Here is a 19,213-nt window from a genome sequence, read left to right on the forward strand (position 1 = left end):
ACATCCCATGTTTTCAGTAGCAGTTATTTCTCTGTGTTTTATACCTGTTTCATAATGCATTCCTGTTTTCCATAATAAATAGCAGAGATCTAAGTGAGAAAGTGGCACAGTATGGATGGAAACACTATATTCCCAACACTTAAATCCCTTTATGTCATTTGGCTTTTAGAATATCCAAGTTTCTTTATAATTCATGTTATTCTTCCAGTGCTTTCAAGGATTCACATCAATACTTATTTAGATTTTAGTATCATCATCTTTTGAAAAGTTATTTCCTGAAGGTACTTCACAGAGACTGTCACCATCCGTACTGATATCATCATCTTCATCGTCATCAGAATCAGCCAACACTTTACTTGGTGACTTCTTCAGTCTACTAAAACAAAAATACACATCTTTGCTATTAAAACTGCACATTTACATGCAAAACACATATGCAAAGTTTAAAACATTGACAGGATTTACATTTTAAAGGATGTCAAAGAAATCTGTGCTCCAATAGGGGTAGTTTATCATAGACTACATCTTATACGAAAGAGACATGCAAGAGAATGAAGATCATTATTTTCAAGCACCTCTAAAGTCACAGAGAGTGAAAACTATAAAACTTGCACACTGAGGTGTTCAAAGATGGCTCAGGAAAACTAACACAGGATAGCTGTACCTCTCAGTCATCAGCAGGAATTTTTTATTACTACAAATGGTAAGAAGTTGAGTTCCACCATTTTTTTCCATTTTTTATTCCCTGCCTCAATGACTTGATGCAGCATGCACATCTTAGAAAGAAGGTTTGGACAGCTAGAACACCCTGGAAAGAATTGGAGAACATTTGTAGAGAAAGGAAATGCAGAAGAGTTTCAAAGGTCTGTCTCCTAAACTGTCAGCTTAAGACAAACAAGGTTTATTAGAGGAAGCCTACAGTTTCATGGACTAAAGAGGCAAGAGATCAGTCTTGTGAGTGGTGGTGTAATAGATAATTGTAAGGTCTGAGAAGTCATCTTACCTTAATTCCTTTTTTGCAGTGTTAAGCTGCCCTTGCAATTGTTCATTTATGTCTACTTGCTCTTCCAGTTCTCGCTGGAGTTTCTTTTTAGCACTTTCCAGTCTGTCTATCTCTTCTTCAGCTTCTTCAACCTGACGTTTCATTGCTTTCAAACGCAAACTCAACTGAAATATTTACATGTCAGCTGATTAGAAGACTATTTTAATAAAGTAATTTTATTCTTCCAGCATCTATGAGAGGGAGAATAAAGACACAACTTTGCCAGTGTAGTGACACTGTAATCCCATGCTTCAGAATTATTCAAAAGCCAGCTTTAGACTTTGCGAATAGTGATGGGATACAGCTTTTTATGAAGAAAAAACACCAACAAGCAAACATACCTTTGGTAGAGTAAAACAATATTATGCAATATCAAGAGCTGATTCTCACTAAGGGAAGACTGGAGCTATTAGTATGTCAAAGCTAAGTATGTCAAAGCTAAGCAACTTTACCCAACATACTCTAAAATGTTTCAAAAGCTCAGGTTTTGAAAGGATTGTTCTCTTAAAAGATGTCTGCAATTGAAACATTTCATTCTTTAGGCAGACTATTAACTAATCGACTCTCATACTGAAACAAACCATGTTTTAAGCAAGGAATCAACAAAGACCATGGGAATGGTAGCGCACATTGCTATTCGAATATCAACATATGCTTAACACTTACAGCTTGTATTTAACAATAGCAAAATTGAATATATTTGTTAGTGTAGGTATTTATAGCATCATATGTTGGTGTATATATTTATAGGATCATATACTGTAGTTATTGGCTTTATTTCTTTAATTATAGCATTGCTTCTGTAAGTGCCTTCTTTTTATAATTTTAGAAATGAGTAATGATTTAGTACTAGACAAACTAACATGGTGACGACAGGAACTGTGAATCTCACTACATGGGTGTTCATAAACAGACTTAGCATCTACCTATATTAGTCTCATATCTTTTTTATATGATGATTTATGCTAGTAGAATTAGTATCAAATATTTGCATATTAGTCTTTCCCTCTACCTGGTCCTTTTGATCAGTCAGCGAGAGATGTTCATCATCTACTTGCAACATTAACTCCTTCACTTTTCTCTCAAGTCTGCGGTTACTTAGTTGGAAATTAGCTCTATCCCTAGAAACAAAACAAATAGAAGACAGGCTTATTAAAAAAAGGAACCAAAATACTTCCAGTCCTGCTGACATAAATCTTTAGCAATTTTGTAAGACTCAAATAAACACTAATGGCCCCTGCTCTGACTTACTGATTCCATGTAACACATGAACCACTAAGGGGAATGTGGAAGTGTTAAACTATAGTTTGTATTTCTAAGCCTGTTACTTGATATTAGACATTGATAATATAATGAGGTATGGAACCATGTTCGCACTGTGCTCAGTTTTAAATTTACAGGGGAACATCTAGTGTGCTTTCAGTTAAAAAGAAAATTTGCAATACTTGTATGAAACAATAACCATTTTAATTTCTTGCTTGTGACAAAAAAGTTAATTGTATTAGAGACTTAATATTAGTAAGAAGCCATATTAACAAATATAAACATGCATATTTTCATCTTAATATAATTAGTTTCACCTCTCTTCATTTTCAAGTCGTTCTTCTAGCTCTGTGATCCTTGCTTCCATTTGAGCAACAAGTCCCTCTTTACTGGATCGGTAAGAACCCTCCAGGTGAAGGATTCGACTCTTCAAGTCTTTGTTCTATAGTTGGAACATACTTAATATCAGCATATATGTAGTAATCAACAAATATCACCTTAACACAAACTAAATTTATCCAGGCAAGCATAAGGTGACCAGTATATTTTTAAATTAGGAAATATGAAAAACAAAACCCAAACCCAAGTCAGTGAGATTTTACTGTTTACTACAAACAAATCTTTTATTACAGTGCTTTATTTAAAAATAATGGATCCTTTAACTTCAAATACTTGCAAACCCCTTCCTACAGCATTTTTAATATGCTACATTTTTTCAAATAGCATTGGATCTGTCTCATTCTCTACACAATTATTTTGTCAAGTAGTGTATTGTTCCCCTATAGCTCACTGATATATGGCTAAAACAATTAGACAAAGAAACTACTTGCATCAAATACTGCTTTACTCTATCAAAGCTCTTACTGTGGGTTTCCCCCTCCCTTTCTTAAATATATAATGCTACTTTTACCACAGTTTGAAAAACTCTGCAAGCTTCATGATTTGTAAAAGCACACTTTTTGCCCAGATTTACACTTTAGTTTTTATGAGGCCAGATAATTTTGGTTTTTAATGGCAACCTGATGATTAAATAAAATTACAAACAAACAAACAAATAAATAGAAAGTTCCAGGAACTCTTCCATATTCTCTGTTACACAGCTTCAAACCATGATCTCAGATTTCAAAACTAAAAAAGCTATGATAGAAAACTCAGATCCAAAATATAAAGATGTATGTGTAGGCAGCATTCCTTTTTCTTCAAACAATTAAGATGGGATTAATTTCACGTAATTTAAGGCATCAAATCAGATGTTTGGTAGAAACATGTTCCCTAAAATCCCATTACAGTCTGGTTTATGTTCTTGGGACTGACAGTAATTCTATGATTTGCTAAGACAGCTTTCCTCTGGATCTCAGCTAGGGGCTATGGTAATAACCTTGCTTTCAAAGACTACTGAGCTGCAGAACAAAATGCTGCAAAAACCTAGAAAGCATTTTTAACGTACTTTCCTTCACAGATATTTACACCAGTCACATTCCTTCCCAAACAACAGAGTAAAGTTCTCTGTCAAATTTGTATCTCTTCTTTCAGTGGCATGCCATTTTTCACTTTTCCACTGTTTGCTTCTACAGAAGAAAATACTCAAAACCCACAACCGCTTGAAATTATGATCTACCTTCAACACTGTTCCTGAAATATTGTTAAAACTGTAAAGAACAGCCCCTCAAAACGTGGTCAAAGGATTTATGGCTAAACTGGACAGCCATGTCTGCAATGTGCTATAGTCTTTTCTGTATATGTGCCTTTTTAAAATTTCTGAATTGATATCTCAGTTTTATTCTAAAACAAGCATACCATATCAACTGTCACATTTCTTACATTTAATGTCTTTGATCCTCAAATGTATAGACAGGATTTGGTGCTACAGAGATGCCTGTTTTTACCACAACAAAAATGTCTTACTGTACTATATGAAACATATGTATGCATAGAATCATAGACTGGTTTTGGTTGGAAGGGGCCATAAAGACCACCTAGCTCCAACCACCCTGCATAGTGCAAATGTTTAGTACATGAAATATATAAACTGTGACACACCTCAAACTAAAAGAGCAGGTACAGGAAGAAAAAAAACCCCAAAGCCTAAGATTAGACTTAATTCAATATTTTAGTATTTTCTTTTGAGAATCAGTATCAAGATGCATGGTTTTTAATCTATTCTTACCAAAACATACTTCCAGCAGCACATTATGGTGGGATAATGACAGCTACCAAATGTATTCCTCAAATGTTTACTTGAATGTCTTAATGAAGGCAGATACCCACCCTGTCATCTTGCCAGAGTGATGACATGCCAGCTATAATTATAATTACCTGTCTTTCCAATGAAATTTTGTCACACTCCAAATCTTGCTTTATAGCTCTTTCCTGAAGCAGCTCTGTCCTCATTTGTTCAATCTATTATAGAAAGAAGACAGAAATTTTAAACATTTGATTTACATTTATCTGTATGATGCTAGGTGTGTATATACATATAAACACCAATACATAAAGTACATATACCTATGCAATGAGAAAATATTTGCTCTTTCTTAGAACTCAAGACATTTGCATGATTTCCGTTGAAGACTACTATTAGAATCTTGAAAATACAATAATTTTTAAAAAGCCACTTTGGGAAGCCCATGTTATTCCTAGTGCTTACTCTAGGTATTTTCCAGCCACACTGGGTATTGTTGATGTTCAGTATATATATATATTCTATAGCAGGGAACTGAACTCTAACATGTTGCATGAGACGTATCATGTGGCAGGTAACTGTGTTTTGGAACATCATAACAGTCTTCAAACACCTTCTACAGTTGTTTTCTTCATTCTGAAGTCTGAAGTTCTGAAATGGCATCTTACCTTTAAGCTGCTGACTAGTCCACTTTAGAGTTTTACTTTATTAAACACAAACTGGTAACTACAGAGAAGTGCCTACAACTCAGTGAGACACTTTATAGACAATTACAGTTTTGTATGTCTGTGAGAATATTAAAAGCTCTTTTCCAATGGACTGATTGCTCCCCTCCTCCAGTTACTTTTCTGTCTTTCATACCACGACAGCACCAACTTCTGGATTTGGGGAGGAGGTGGTTCTTCTTTCTTTTATTAAAACACAACTTCTGCTACAGTTCTGTAAATATTTCAAGTGTATATTCAATAACCAAAAGGGAAGTATATTCTCCACATGTAAGATGCTAAAAAACTACCTCATCGATACAGAATTGAGATAAGAAAACAGAATTAGTTTGGTTTAACTTTCTATTGGACTTGACTGGGAAAAAAGATTCTGAGAATCAAAGAGAAACTCTAAATTGCCTAACAGCTGCTAATGAAATTTCAGAGCTAAGAGAAAAAGCGTGTAGTGTCCAAATACTTTTCTTCCCTCTCATTCCTGCTGATACTGCCCTCAAGTATTTACAAATGCCTTTGCAGGCACAGCAAATGTTACCACAGCATTTGTGCTATTCCCTACACAATGTTTACCATGATGAATATCACCTGGGGAACACAGGGAACATCTATGCCAATTACTGTATCTCCAAGAAGACTGACAAATGTTTCAGTGGCCACACTACTCTTTCCTGCTTTATGACGGTTACATATTAACTTGCATAAACCCACCACTACAGTTAAGCAACTTTAAGTTACAGATTTATCTCACTAAAGGTCTTTTAAAATCCATTAGGAATTCTTACATAGAAAAATCCAAAAGCAATGCTAAGAATGTGAAGGTCAAACAAGTGAAGCACATTAAATTTTACCTTAGGGTTTGGGTTTTTTTAACCACATTATAATATTAAAAGATACCTGTTCGGTTAATCACATGTTTAAAAGAAGTCATTTACACTGTGTCTGAAGCTTTGGAATGAATATATGAATACAAACAATGGTAGCAATACATGCAGTTGCATATGCTATGTCACAGTACAGTTTCAGAACACTAGAAAGCATTCCTGAAAAATAAGGTCATAACAGTCACTGGACTACAAATATTAGCACGTGGCTCTGTTCTCAACAGCTGGGCAATTTCCTAAAAGCTCTCATTGTATAGAAGCCTAATGATGATGATGATAATAATTACATACATTATATAGTAAAACATTTTACGTATTAAATTTTAATATATACAAATTAGAATCACACATGTCTACAGTAACTGCATTTGCTCAGGAAATACATGAAAAATATTATAATGTGAGGGATTACATAGAATTTGTTACACTGTAATTTCTTTAGCCATGAAGACAAAGAGAAAAATAAAGCAAAATTCATAGCAAAATGAATGACTAATTAAAAATCCAACTGTTAAGAAAGGGGGTTTGTTTTATGTAGGATCTTGTTTAATGGACCACTTTAAAGTTCTGCTGTGCTCTTACTGTGCTCAAAGGCTGTGGAAAATTTGTGCAACCTTTCCAAGATCTCAAATTAAGGAATTATTTAGAGGACAATTATTATATTTGCAAGATAACTGCTACTGTTGTTGGACACTTCAGGGTAAAAGCAACCTCACAGAAAAACAGTGTGAGAGAGGAAAAAGTACTACCTGATTAGGACCAGAAAGCTATGTGCAAATATATACAAGAGCTTGCAAAAAGAGAAGAGCAGCAGCACACAGTTCTTGTATGGGGGAGGTGGAAATTGTTTTCACTTATCTCCTTGCACCTTTCATTAGTAAACAAATAATTAACACACAGAAAGGAAAAAAGCAGCTGAGTGCCAAAATGTGCTCAAACTTTTCACTTATTTCACAGCAGTTAAGATAGGCTCTGGAGCTTTGTGCTTCACATTCTACCTTTCCCAGATCTAATAAATTCTAATTATGTTAGAAGAATAAACTATTTCTGCAGCTTAAGGCAACAGTTATCACAGCTGGACTTGAAGAATGCTAACAACAAACACTTAAGAAAAGCAATAGTATCAGATTTTACAAGGCTTTATTAGATGTAACAGCATTTTGTGCCAGCTTTAGGATTAGAAGCAGCTGTTGAGTTCATTATTAGTGAAAACAATTTGATTTCTAGTAATATTGTAGGTATTATCACCATTGTTTACCATCTCACACTAGGTTCACAGCTTATATTTCTTGTTAATACCAAGTAGGGAAATGTGAAACATATATATATGACTATGTATATTTATCTAGACATACATACACAAATTCTCAAGTATGTGTCAAAACCCCCCAACATCTAACAAACAAAAAAGCTAAAGCCAAATAAACCCCCTTTGATGTTTCATAACAGAAAAGCAACCTTCACATTTTCATTTGTTTGCTTCCCACAGCTGGTGCCAGCTAGAGCAGGTATACAGCTATCCATTGGGAATGTTTTACCAAAAGGAAGTGAATGATGCAATGCAATTTTATCCTTCAGTATTTATTCTAAAGTTGTCATGGAAACTAACTAGCCCATTTTTCACACTTACTGAAATCAATAGACCCATGTTTGCATTTTCACAGAATACAAGAATTGATGAGGGTATCGAGTATTTTCCATTTTTGTTTGCAAAACCAAAATGGCAAGAAGTGCTTCATTTCACTTGTTTGTAGGTGGAAAAAACCCATCATGTACTAACATGTACCCTGTTCCTGCTCCCTTCAGACTCAAAGGGCAGCTGAGCACTCCAGCTTTCTATGCGTGTGTGATTGTTGACCATTTTGCTCTTTCCAGAGCTGCTAATACCTTATCATTTAAAACCTAAAAAGATACAATCCATCTTGGTCCTCAGATTTTTTTTACTGTCTCCACTTTGTTGTGGTACTTCTCAAGAATGAAGTAGGGAAGATGAGAACAGGGTCTCATGCAGCCATTCCCAGATGCAAAAGGGTGTTTAAATTAAAAAAGGCTAACATTTCATGGTAAATGAAATGTGAACTACTAGCCTTGCCAATATTTATTCCAACATTTAGCTGCATGTAAAAGAGAACGAGTTGTTTCAAGTTTATTTTACTAGAAATTTGAGTATTATAGTTCATTATCAGTATATTAAAGTAACATGCAATAATTAAAAAAAAAACACACCAAACATAACACATTTACAGAAATACAGATATTACCAAAACAAATCCACTATAATTTCTCATGTCATTATAAATACTTAGCAGACCCTGAAATACTCTTTAGTAATTTGACTACTTAGTCATTCTGGCATAAAATCAAAACAAAGCAACCTTTGTAACTCATGTGTGAAATGAGAAACTCCAGACCTCAAAATAAACATGCCTTTTACCCATTATGTAACATTTTGGTCACCCATCTGCGTTTCAGGTTTCCATTCTGTTAGCAAATTAACTTACTATAGAACCCACAAGTGCAGCTATGACTGAGGTTCTTTTATCCTAAGTTTAAAACACAGGCATAGTATTAAAGGCTTCCTAATTTAACAATAGCATGACCTCACACTATTATGGGTCCTTTACATTCTATTTTACCCAGACTCAGAGTCTTTACAATATCAATGTAATAACAACAAAAAGACTATATTGCAATCAAATAGAATCTCAGCAACTTGGGTCGCAACAAAATAGTGTTTCAAGGATGCAGGAAAGAAAGCTGAGCTCTCGCTCGCTTTAAATCTCTCCAGCTGTCTTAGTGGGATATACAATTTCATTAAAAAGACATAGAAACGATTTTACTTTCTATTCTCCCTCTGAAATTAAAGCTACTCCAAAGAATGTCAGCAATTCTTTTTTTCTGGAGAAAGAGAGAGAAATGAAACATAATCTTAGTGCAAATTGCCTCCTGGTAATGAGGTATAGTACTTAATGTAAACCTACAGTTGTAGATACACGCTGGTTTTGGCTGGGATAGAGTTCATTTTCTTCATAGTAACTGGTATGGGGCTCTGTTCTGGAACTATGCTGGAAGGAGTGTTGATAACGCAGGGATGTTTTAGTTATTGCTGAGCAGTGCTTACACAGTGTCAAGGCCTTCTTCTGCTCCTCACCCCACCAGTGAGTAGTCTGGGGATGCACAAGAATCTAGGAGGAGATACAGCCAGGACAACTGGTGCTGACTGACCCAAGGAATATCCCATACCATAAGGCATCATGCCCAGCATACAAAGCTGGAAGAAAAAGGAAGGGGGGGGGGTGATGTTCAGAGTAATGATGTTTGCTGTTCCCAAGTAACGATTAGGTGTGCTGGAGCCCAGCTTTCCTGGAGACAGCTGAACACCTACCTGCCTGCCCAGGGGAAGCGGTGAATGAATTCCTTATTTGGCTTTGCTTGTGTGCATGGCTTTTGCTTTACCTGTTAAATTGTCTTTATCTCAACCCATGAGTTTTCTCACTTCTACTGTTCTGATTCTCTCCCCCATCCCAATGCAGGGGCAATGAGCAAGTGGCTGTATGGTGCTTAGCTGCTAGCTGGGGTTAAACCATGACAACACACTGTAATGAGTTATACACTAGTTTCCTATCTTTCAGAAAGTAGAACTAAGGCAAGGAACGTTGTCTAGGTAGTGATATTCCAAGACAGCCACATCATCATATTTGTTTCCATTGGCTATTGAAAAACTTCCATAACACTGACTACTTGACCATGGATGCTCTGGGTACTTTTTCAGTCATCAGGTGTTATTCTCTACTTTTCTGGTTTACTGTAAGTTTTTGTCACAGGACCTATAATTTCATATGTCACTTCTTTCAGCCCTCTTTCTTCAGAACAATGAACTCCTGATTCTCTTAAGTCCAATTTCCATTAGCCCACTTCACTTTCCCACACCTGCATATTCACTGGTCTTACTGAAGGCAGAGGCAAAACACTCATTTATTTGAAGAGGCATACCTGGCTTACTTTTTACCTTGATTGATACACCTCATCATACAGTTTCCACAACTTCTTTTTCCTACTTACACGGCCGAGAATCTTTTTGTTACTTGCTTGAATTACTATGATATATCTCATGTAGCTTGGCAAATCTCACTTTATCTTTACATTTTCTGCCCCATTAGACGCAATCCTGCTATTAAATCCTTCTTCCCCTCTTTCTGGGCTATATACCCATACAACACTTCTGGAACTAACGACTGATGTTTTTGTGTGGAAAACGCTTTTCAACTGTCTTATATTTGATATACCTTAATCAGATTTTATACTTGTAATGAAAACAAAGCTTCCTCTCTGATGAAACTGGTCAGCACCTTCAGTTTGGCTGATTTCACAAATTAATTCCACAGTTTCCTAAGCGGCTCTTTCTTTGAAATCAAGACTCTATTAATGCTGGCCTACTTTTCAGGAAGTTAAAAAATTGTGATCATTCAACCTAAAATACTTTCTACAACAGGCTTTTTCTGCTAGCCTCATCGCCTAGAACCAAGCCTAATATAGCATCATCACTGCATGCATCAATCATTACTTGACAAAGCTCACTGCATTAAGAATATCAGAGAATGATACTGGTCTTTAGCCTTCATACACCATGTGTCAGTTTTCCAGTTAGGAAAACAGGAAAAAAAAAATGGTCTGTGCTGACATGGAGGAGTTTGTGAACCTTCTTTTTTTAGATTTACATACTCCGCTTAAGTACAGTATATAAACCCTATGGCTCATCATTATTCAGTTAAACAATATTGTTTGTAATCCTAATAAAGACTTTTTCTTCATCATTATACACCAGCTGGAAAACTTGTTCAAGTACCTGTTCTCTGCATCTACTGATCCTCTCAGACAACAAATCCGAATTAGTTTTTTCTTCATCAAGCTCAAGTTCCAGGTGAGATAACTTGTCCTAAGTGGAACAAAGAAAAGTAATTTCAACATACTACTTTCCCATTCCTCTTCAGATTACTACTAGGGTATTCTTCCTTACACTTCAAGGACTCAAACTGTCTGGAAGACTATGCTTGAAAAGTGAAATGCATCTGAAAACATACAGACTCTAGGAAAAAGAGATTACAGGTAGATAAGTCTTTAAACGGAATTGTCTGACAGAAGTAAAATAGAAGTTTCATATCCTTTTTTAATCACTTCCACCAATCTCCAGAAAGTAACAGAAATTCTGTAATGTTTCTAGAGACTGTTCTTAGAATATTTAAGTTACATTATACAGTTGGATGACAAATCTCTTTTCATATGAGTATATGAGTACAATGGTATAAAAATACTTGCTTATGAGAGTCAAAAGACAGCATAGTTGAACCAAACAGTTGTGAAGCTAACCCTGTAACAACATAGTTAGAATAACAGTGTTATTTAGGATCCAGAAATGGATTTATATTAGATGCTACATAGAACTTACACATCTAAATTATTTGGTGTTCTGAGTGATGGGCCTACGAACAAAAATAATACAATTCTGCCCGATAAAATCCAGAAGAAATTAATTAAAATGAAAGTTAATTAAAACAATGAAAGAACAATTGCAATCTAGAAAGCATCACATTACAATAGATATGCTAACAGATCACCAGAATAACTCCTGCAGTAGTACTACTACATGGACTTTCAACAGCATCCACTTATTTTGTTTCTTCCTTTGGTGTCATGTGAAACACCAAAATTATTTTAACCAGTTCTAATAAGCAAGCAACCCTGAAAAATGCCTTTTACCTCCATTAGTTTGATTTGTCTTGCCCGATCATCTTTTAAGTGGGTTTTGGCTTCCAGTTCATACTCCAAGCTTTTCACAGTCTGTTCTAGCAACTGAGTTTTTGTTATTGCCTCATCCTGGGCTCTCTGGTGGTCCCTCAAGTTTTCTTCCATAAGACGCATCTGGAACAATAAGATGGTAACAACTTTAAACTGTACTTTCTATAAATTAACTATGTCAGTAAAGGGGACTAACTACAAACATGACAGATCCTGAAGCGTTACAGGAATTGCACTGAGCTGTTATGCTTTTCATAGTAATTTTTGTTTTATCCACAAGATGGCACCAAGAAAATAAACTTGGATTAAATACCATAGCTAAAGAGATGCTTCACACTACAGGTTTTACAGTGACAATTATTCTTTATTTATTACAGCAAGCCAAAATTTTCACGATTTTTTAAATGGTTCTATCTTTTGAACTTTCGCAATATTATTCCTTTAATTTTCAGACTACCACTACTTTAGCTTTTAAATAATTATGTAGTTTATGTGTTTGAGGCACTTCAATGACAGCATTTTGCCAATGACATAATTGCTAACATATATCACAGAACAGTTTGGTTTGGAAGGAACCTTAAAGATCATCTAGTTCCAAGTGCCTGCCATGGGCAGGGACACCTTCCACTAGACCAGGTTGCTCAAAGCCCCATCCAACCTGGCCTTGAACACTTCCAGGGATGGAGCATCAACAACATCTCCGGGCAACCTGTGCCAGCATCTCACCACCCCCACAGTACAGAACTTCTTCCTAGTATTTAGATAGGTATTTTGATAAATCCACCCTCCTTTAGTTTAAAGCCATTCCTGAAGTCTGTTAAGGGGTCAAGGCAACACAAGAGAAGTTCCGAACTTGAAAAATCAAACTATTAAAATAGTCTCCATACAGAAAACCTCTGTGACCAGTGTACTCTCATAGCCTTTCCAATGGCAGAACAAGTATATGCAGATCTTTAAAAGACTGGATTGCCTTTACAGTAAAATTTACATGCTGAGGTAGACACTTCAAGACTGTGGTTGATTCTCGGTTGCACAGACACCTTGTCATTTAAAACTGTTCATACAGTTCATACAAAGGAAGAGTAGAATATATGTCAGCTCCTTTAGAGCCAGAATTTGATTTTTTCTAAGGGGGTGGGGTGTTTGTTTCTTTCTTTTCTAAATAAGTGCTGTGGGTTGGTGTTTTTTTTTCTAATTCAAGAATATTTCCACATTCTCAATTCTTTCAGTAGTAGACATTAAAAAGGCATTAACAGAGCAGCAAATCATCAATGGAATTCTTGTCATATCACCTAAGATACATTTATCAAATACTGCATTTATCTATTTCCCTGGCAGAAGATATATGTTGATCATCATCATGAAGAATTAAACTCAAAAGCATGATGATTAAGATCAGTCTCTTATGATGGAGTACACAAAAGCATTATAGCAAACATTCATTGTCTTGAAAATTATCTTAGCTGAATTCTAAGTCAAAGGTTAGAATTTGTCACTGAACACAGAAGTCATTACCTCATCTTGCATTCTCATAGTTGCCAGGCGTGATTTTTCTACCTCAAGGTTTTTCTCTTTCAATTGTCTCTGCACATCTGCAAGTTCCCTGCGATTTTTCTCCTTGTATTCATCAAGCTGGTTCTGAAGCTCCAGAGTTGATGTTCTCGAGAGCTCTACCATTTCAGACATCTGGGCAAAAAGTACATTTTTGTTTCCTAAGTTAGTGCTGCAAAAGGTTCTATCATACTTCATACACTGAAAAGTTTTTGTCTCCAGATTTGATATTCAGCTCAGTATTTTCAACTAGTAAATTTATCAAACTTGATCCCAAAGAAACGAATTTCTATGCAGAAGTGTGAAAACACAAAACAGTAAGGTTTTTGTTTCTAATGGTATGTGTGGCAAAACTATTGTCTTGTCTGTCAGTTCTTCCACCTCACTGATGTAATGAATTGTACAGTCACACTTCAGTGTATCGATATTAAGTTGTATGGTTTATACACAGATGGCAAAAGAAGTCTAATGCAGTAGCGTTTTGAGAACCAGCTGTAAAATCCTGAAATATCGTTGTAGCATACATTAGAACTGAACTCAAATCTGGGATCCTGTTTAAACAAAACAGAGCTGGTTTACAACAGTACTCTGAGATAGTGGTGTTCCAACCACTGTTCCAGACCTAAAAGCTCTTACTGATAGTCTCTAGGATAAGAAGACTAAAAGTAAAGTTTGCATTTCACTTTCTTCTACACATAACAAACAAACAAACAAACAAACAAAAACCCATAACAAAGAAAACCACCACAAAAAATCCTTAGAATTTGGCAACTCCTTTGCTTCTGTCTGTTAAACAACCAGATTCCTGCTGCCTCTTTGGAGTGAACTCATACCTCCTCCTGTAACTTTTCAACTGTCTTGTTCAGTAGCCGTTGTTCATTTTCCATTTCATTCTTTATCTCCTTTAGCTGTTCCTTCTGGTGAGTTTCATTTTGTAACTGCTGAGTTAACTGTTGCCGCTCCTGGGAAATACAACGGATGTTCTCCTGCAGTGGACGAAAAAATAAACAAATAAATACACATACATATATGATGACATGTAGACTCTCTTTTCTAATGTCTTAAAGGAATGTTATATAGCACTCTCCATGCAACAGCTGCTGTAACATTAAGACAATCTTAAATAATGAAAAAAGTTTACAGAGTTACAGTTTGCTAGCCAGTACAGGACAAACATCATTTTAGCAAAGCAGTGCTCTGTCCTTCCTATAAATTCCTAAAACACTGCTCTAACATTTGCAGCACCATATGTAGACCCTTTTCATGATTCTTCTACATGCAAAGCATACATTTAGCTTTCACATTTCCCTATATGATCCCTTTAACACTCCTTTGGAAATCTTTCCCTCAGGTTAAAAAAAAAAAAAAAAAAAAAAAAAAAAAAGAAGTAAAATACAGATCTGTTTCTACAATGAATGAGCAATAACTAGTGGACAGGTTTTTTTCCTGTTGCTGTACTTCTATAGCACCCAGAAGCCCTAATAAAGATGATGTTTCATTGCAACAGACACTGTGCAAACAAACCTTTGCGGCTCCTAGCACAGAAATCCCCTTCCTGAAAGAACCTTTGCCACTAATGTCCAAACCAGACCTTCATTATCTGGATTAAATTTTGAATGAAGTGCAGGGCTATGCTGTATGCTCATCTAACAGGAGCTCCAAATGTATCTGCTACCACACTGAGGATGCTTAAGAATGTAACACCCTCCAGCTTCTAAGTACTGCCCATCAGCAGAATAACTGACTGTCACTGGTTCATTCCAGTACAAGAAAAGCAGGTCTGCAGGTTATGTTCCATCTGCATGTTGTGACTCTAACCTCTTCCTTCTCCCTCCATAATAAAACATCTTAATGGCCTGACACCATAAGACTTGAAAAAAGGTTTGTTTTTTATGAAGAAAGAACATTGTCCAATATTAGAAGTTTGAGATTTCTTTAGATTCACTGTCTCTTACATTCCTATACAACCCATCAACAAAAGACATCTCTGATACGAACAGAAGTTATGCTGGATGCCTAAGAAAGCACATACACAAGCCTAAAACATGCTGGGGGCTAATAGATGCTGTTTTGCAAAGCTTAATTCTACACCAGAATTGGTTTAGCTGACACCAACGGACTTTAAGAACCTTGAAAAGGTTCGACTTTAGCACTCCAGTTCTAAAAGCTGCTAAAATCTTGGGACCCTGCTGATGTGCCATATTTGAGCAGGTTATAAAAACCTCATGTGCACCTCCCTCCATCAGCCTTTCACCGATCATTTAACTTTACTGTTTGTTTACACATCCTTGAGAAACAAACTGTGCAGACACAGATGAGTGAAATACATTGTGGCAGAATAATGGTGCCAGCAGGATGCTATGTTCTGCATTTCCAGTGTGCTGGAAAGGGAAGTAAACATCAGAGCAAATCTGGTCACTCTCTACGTCAGAGTTATCAACACCAAAAAAACCCCCAACAAACAAACAAAAAAAAACCAACAAAAAAAAAACAAAAAAAAAAAAAAAACAAAAAAAAAAAAAAAAAACAAAAAACAAAAAAAAAACAAAAAAAAACAACCCAACCCAAATCACTTAATATGAGAAGAAATTTCAACTAGGGCAATTGCTAAAGTTATAATATGTATGAATACTTACATAAAATAATATTATTTAAACAAATATAAATAAAAAGCAATATTTAAAGAAGATATTACTAGGGGGCTTGATGCAGGCAGTGGATCACCTAAATTTTCATCAGGTCATGCCAACTTATGCCTCATTTTCAGATAAGCGGCACACTAAGATGCACAAGATTGAAATTCAGCTTTTTCTCCTTTGAGTTATATTCTGTCATCCTGAAAAGAAAACTTCGTACTTTTCCTATATTGCATTTGCCCATTTTCATATTTTTACTGTTTGTTACTAAGAAGGATAATAAAATAAATACTAAGTACATCATTAAAATTTAGAAAGTTGTGAAGTTGTAATCATCATTATTTTAACAGAAAATACAATTCCTAGGTAACTGACCTGTTCCAAGGAGAAATTTCCATTTTGTCAAGTTTGATTTCAGTTAGTTCAACAATAAACTGACAGTGGCACTACTACTTCAGAGTATGAGAAGTGAAGCTCAGGTGCTTCACGCTCTCATTCCCACCCATCTGTTAAAATCTCTCATGCCCACATCCCTTTTGTGATGCAGCAGTAGGTGTTGAGCCATCTGACGTGCCATGAGAATCACAGGGCTAAGAATCACAGGCAATTTCCTATGCCAAGTAAAGCTCCTATCACCTTCCAACCTCCCTTTCCGATAGATCACAATTATTAGTGACTGAAGAAAGCAAAGATTTCTCTGGCATAAATTGCTAGACTGAAAAAAAGAATTTACAGCAGTGCTGTTTCTTAGCAAACCAGTTAGTTTTTAATGCACAACCACTGTCTTTGGAGAAGTGCAGAATAGCTGATAGTTATCTGGGCTTGATGAATTCAACTTGGCTGGAAATGGTGGTTTTCTTACCCCATCATTCTCCATAATTTCCTTCTCAAAATCTATTTAATATGATTTAATACAGATCATAATATGATTTTTCAATTTATTTATTATTTCAAAATATTTTTCTAGTAACTATGTCATAGAATTATTTATTCTTCAAATAGTGAAAATACCACTAAAGAATACCAATATCCTTGTTGTTTGCTAAAATGTAGCCAGCAGAAAACTCAATAACATAGGTATATGGTAAAAATATTCTTCATAAAAACTGAGCATTGCAACAGCAATTACCTCCGTTTTCAGAAAACCCCTGTATTTCACAACAGATACTACTTCATTCTTCAATATTATTCAGGGGAAGTAAGATGTCATATGTCGTTTCTCATCAACAATCGTTTTTCTTGGGCATAAAAGTTATATTTCTCTTTTCTAGATTAACTGATAAAGGAGAAAAATACTGATAAAAACTAACATGCTAGCACACCTAGCTTAACACTAATACTTGAGATAGACTAATAAGTCATGCTAGAAACAACTGAATCTTGACCCAAAGCTAATCAAGATGTAGGAGATGCATATGGTACACTGATTCATGTTGTGCAGGAAGGTCAAGTCAGACTGTGATAGAAAGGAGTTCTTAGAGAACAGTGCTAAATACAAGTTGATGATGAGCAATGGGCCATCTACTGTGATTGTGCAAGCCATCAGCAATACATACAAGCAAATCTGGAGAATCAGTGAGGTAGAACAGATAAACATGTTTGAAAAAAAGAAAAAAAAACAACTGACCAAAAGCCTTCAATGAAACACTTATTGATGGAGTTACAAGGAACAGCAGCTTAAAAACATCATTTTTTAGAAACAAAACTTCCTTACCAATACTGTTAAAATCTTATATTCTTGAAGCACATTTCATTTTAAAGACACAATAGGATTTTCTTCTTATTATTTTTTTCTTTTTACTATGATCAACTGAACCACGAGAACACAGTGGTTTACACAATCTTGGCTTATAATCCACTTACAAAGAAGTTTCTTTTTCAGAACAGTAATGCAAAATTTGTGTTGAAGACAGCAAGGGAAAACATCTGTTCAATTAAAAAAGGGCCACTACCAATGTAGACGAATCTCGCTTGAGTCTGACTTGTTTGATAGAATCATTTGAAAACTTTGCTTCTAGAGGCAAAACTAAAAGAATTCTAAACTGATATTGTTGAAACAGATGCTTCTTCACTACATGTAAAAGGTGAATTGCAAGAAAGAAAGATTAGGTTTGCAGCTTTTTTGGATACAGAATATGGTGCCAATAAGAAAATTTTTAAGATTTATATATATATTCATCTCCTTTCTAAACAGATCTGAGTTTTCCTTCCACCTGAATAATTCTATCTTCACTCATATACAATATTGCCAACATCCCTCTCCACTGCTCTGAAGTAGATCCATTATTCTCCAAATGATTAATTTCTGGGCATATCCTTTCCTTGATACTGAATAGGCTAAGGGGCAAGGTAACAAGAGGACTTCATACAGAGTTTAAGAAGCTGCAAGTCCTACGATATATGTTACATCTCTCTGGTTTCATGTTGTAATAACAGTTCCATGCAGTATCTGCAAATAAGGTTCATAAAAAGAGAGAAGCAAATTTCCTGACATTTGTCTACTACTACTGTTTTTATTTATATCCAAATACAGCTTTGTATTCCCCTACATGTAAATACCTACAAACAACCAGAGTTGAATGATTATTCAAAATAATAAAAGACGCTTATAAAACTTTATGCAGTTTATTTGGCCATTCATCTTCTTGAAGTTCTGCTAGATCCATGGGAGTGAAAAAAAAGAAAAATACTTTGTCAAGGTAAGAATTTAAATTAGATGATGATCTGCTTTTTTTGTGTGTGTGTCTCTTCCCATGGCAGAAGGGTTGGAACTAGACAATCTTAATGTCCTTTCCAACCCTAACTATTCTATGATCCTGTGCTTTTATGCTTTCAAGGAAACATCTGAACATTGCAGTGAGCTCTGGACTTTAAAACAGTGTGCTTCAAAAAGAATGAGATGTTACACTGCAGAAAGCAATAGCGACTCAGGTAAACAAGTAGAAAAATTAAACTTTAAATATTGCAAAATGCTCTTGTTCTTACCTGCATATCTTCCAGTTGGCTTTCCAAAGACCCTTTTAACACTACCAGTTCCTTTGCCTCCTTTTCAGCATGTTTCAATGTTTCTTCTAATTGTTGCTTCTCTTCCTGCAATGATATGACTTGATACATTTAGAAATAGTGGCAAGGCCTTTAAT

General features: G+C 35.4%; 1 protein-coding gene across 1 annotated transcript in view; it reads right to left on the minus strand.

Annotated features, from left to right (window-relative positions):
- Positions 1-237: 237 nt before the first annotated feature.
- CGNL1 (cingulin like 1) overlaps positions 238-19,213 on the minus strand; it is a gene marked incomplete at its 3' end in the record, with an annotated part of 58,025 nt that continues 39,049 nt past the window's right edge. Inside the window, exons 10-19 of the mRNA XM_080626555.1 lie at positions 19,059-19,163; positions 14,271-14,423; positions 13,402-13,572; positions 11,848-12,009; positions 10,937-11,026; positions 4,622-4,705; positions 2,623-2,747; positions 2,055-2,163; positions 1,004-1,167; positions 238-376 (exon numbers count right to left, since the gene is read on the minus strand). Coding sequence (XP_080482681.1) covers positions 238-376; positions 1,004-1,167; positions 2,055-2,163; positions 2,623-2,747; positions 4,622-4,705; positions 10,937-11,026; positions 11,848-12,009; positions 13,402-13,572; positions 14,271-14,423; positions 19,059-19,163 — 1,302 coding nt within the window. The remainder of the gene's footprint in view (positions 377-1,003; positions 1,168-2,054; positions 2,164-2,622; positions 2,748-4,621; positions 4,706-10,936; positions 11,027-11,847; positions 12,010-13,401; positions 13,573-14,270; positions 14,424-19,058; positions 19,164-19,213) is intronic.

This window comes from Psittacula echo, assembly GCF_963264785.1.
Source record: "Psittacula echo genome assembly, chromosome: 10".
Taxonomy (NCBI): Eukaryota; Metazoa; Chordata; class Aves; order Psittaciformes; family Psittacidae; genus Psittacula; species Psittacula echo.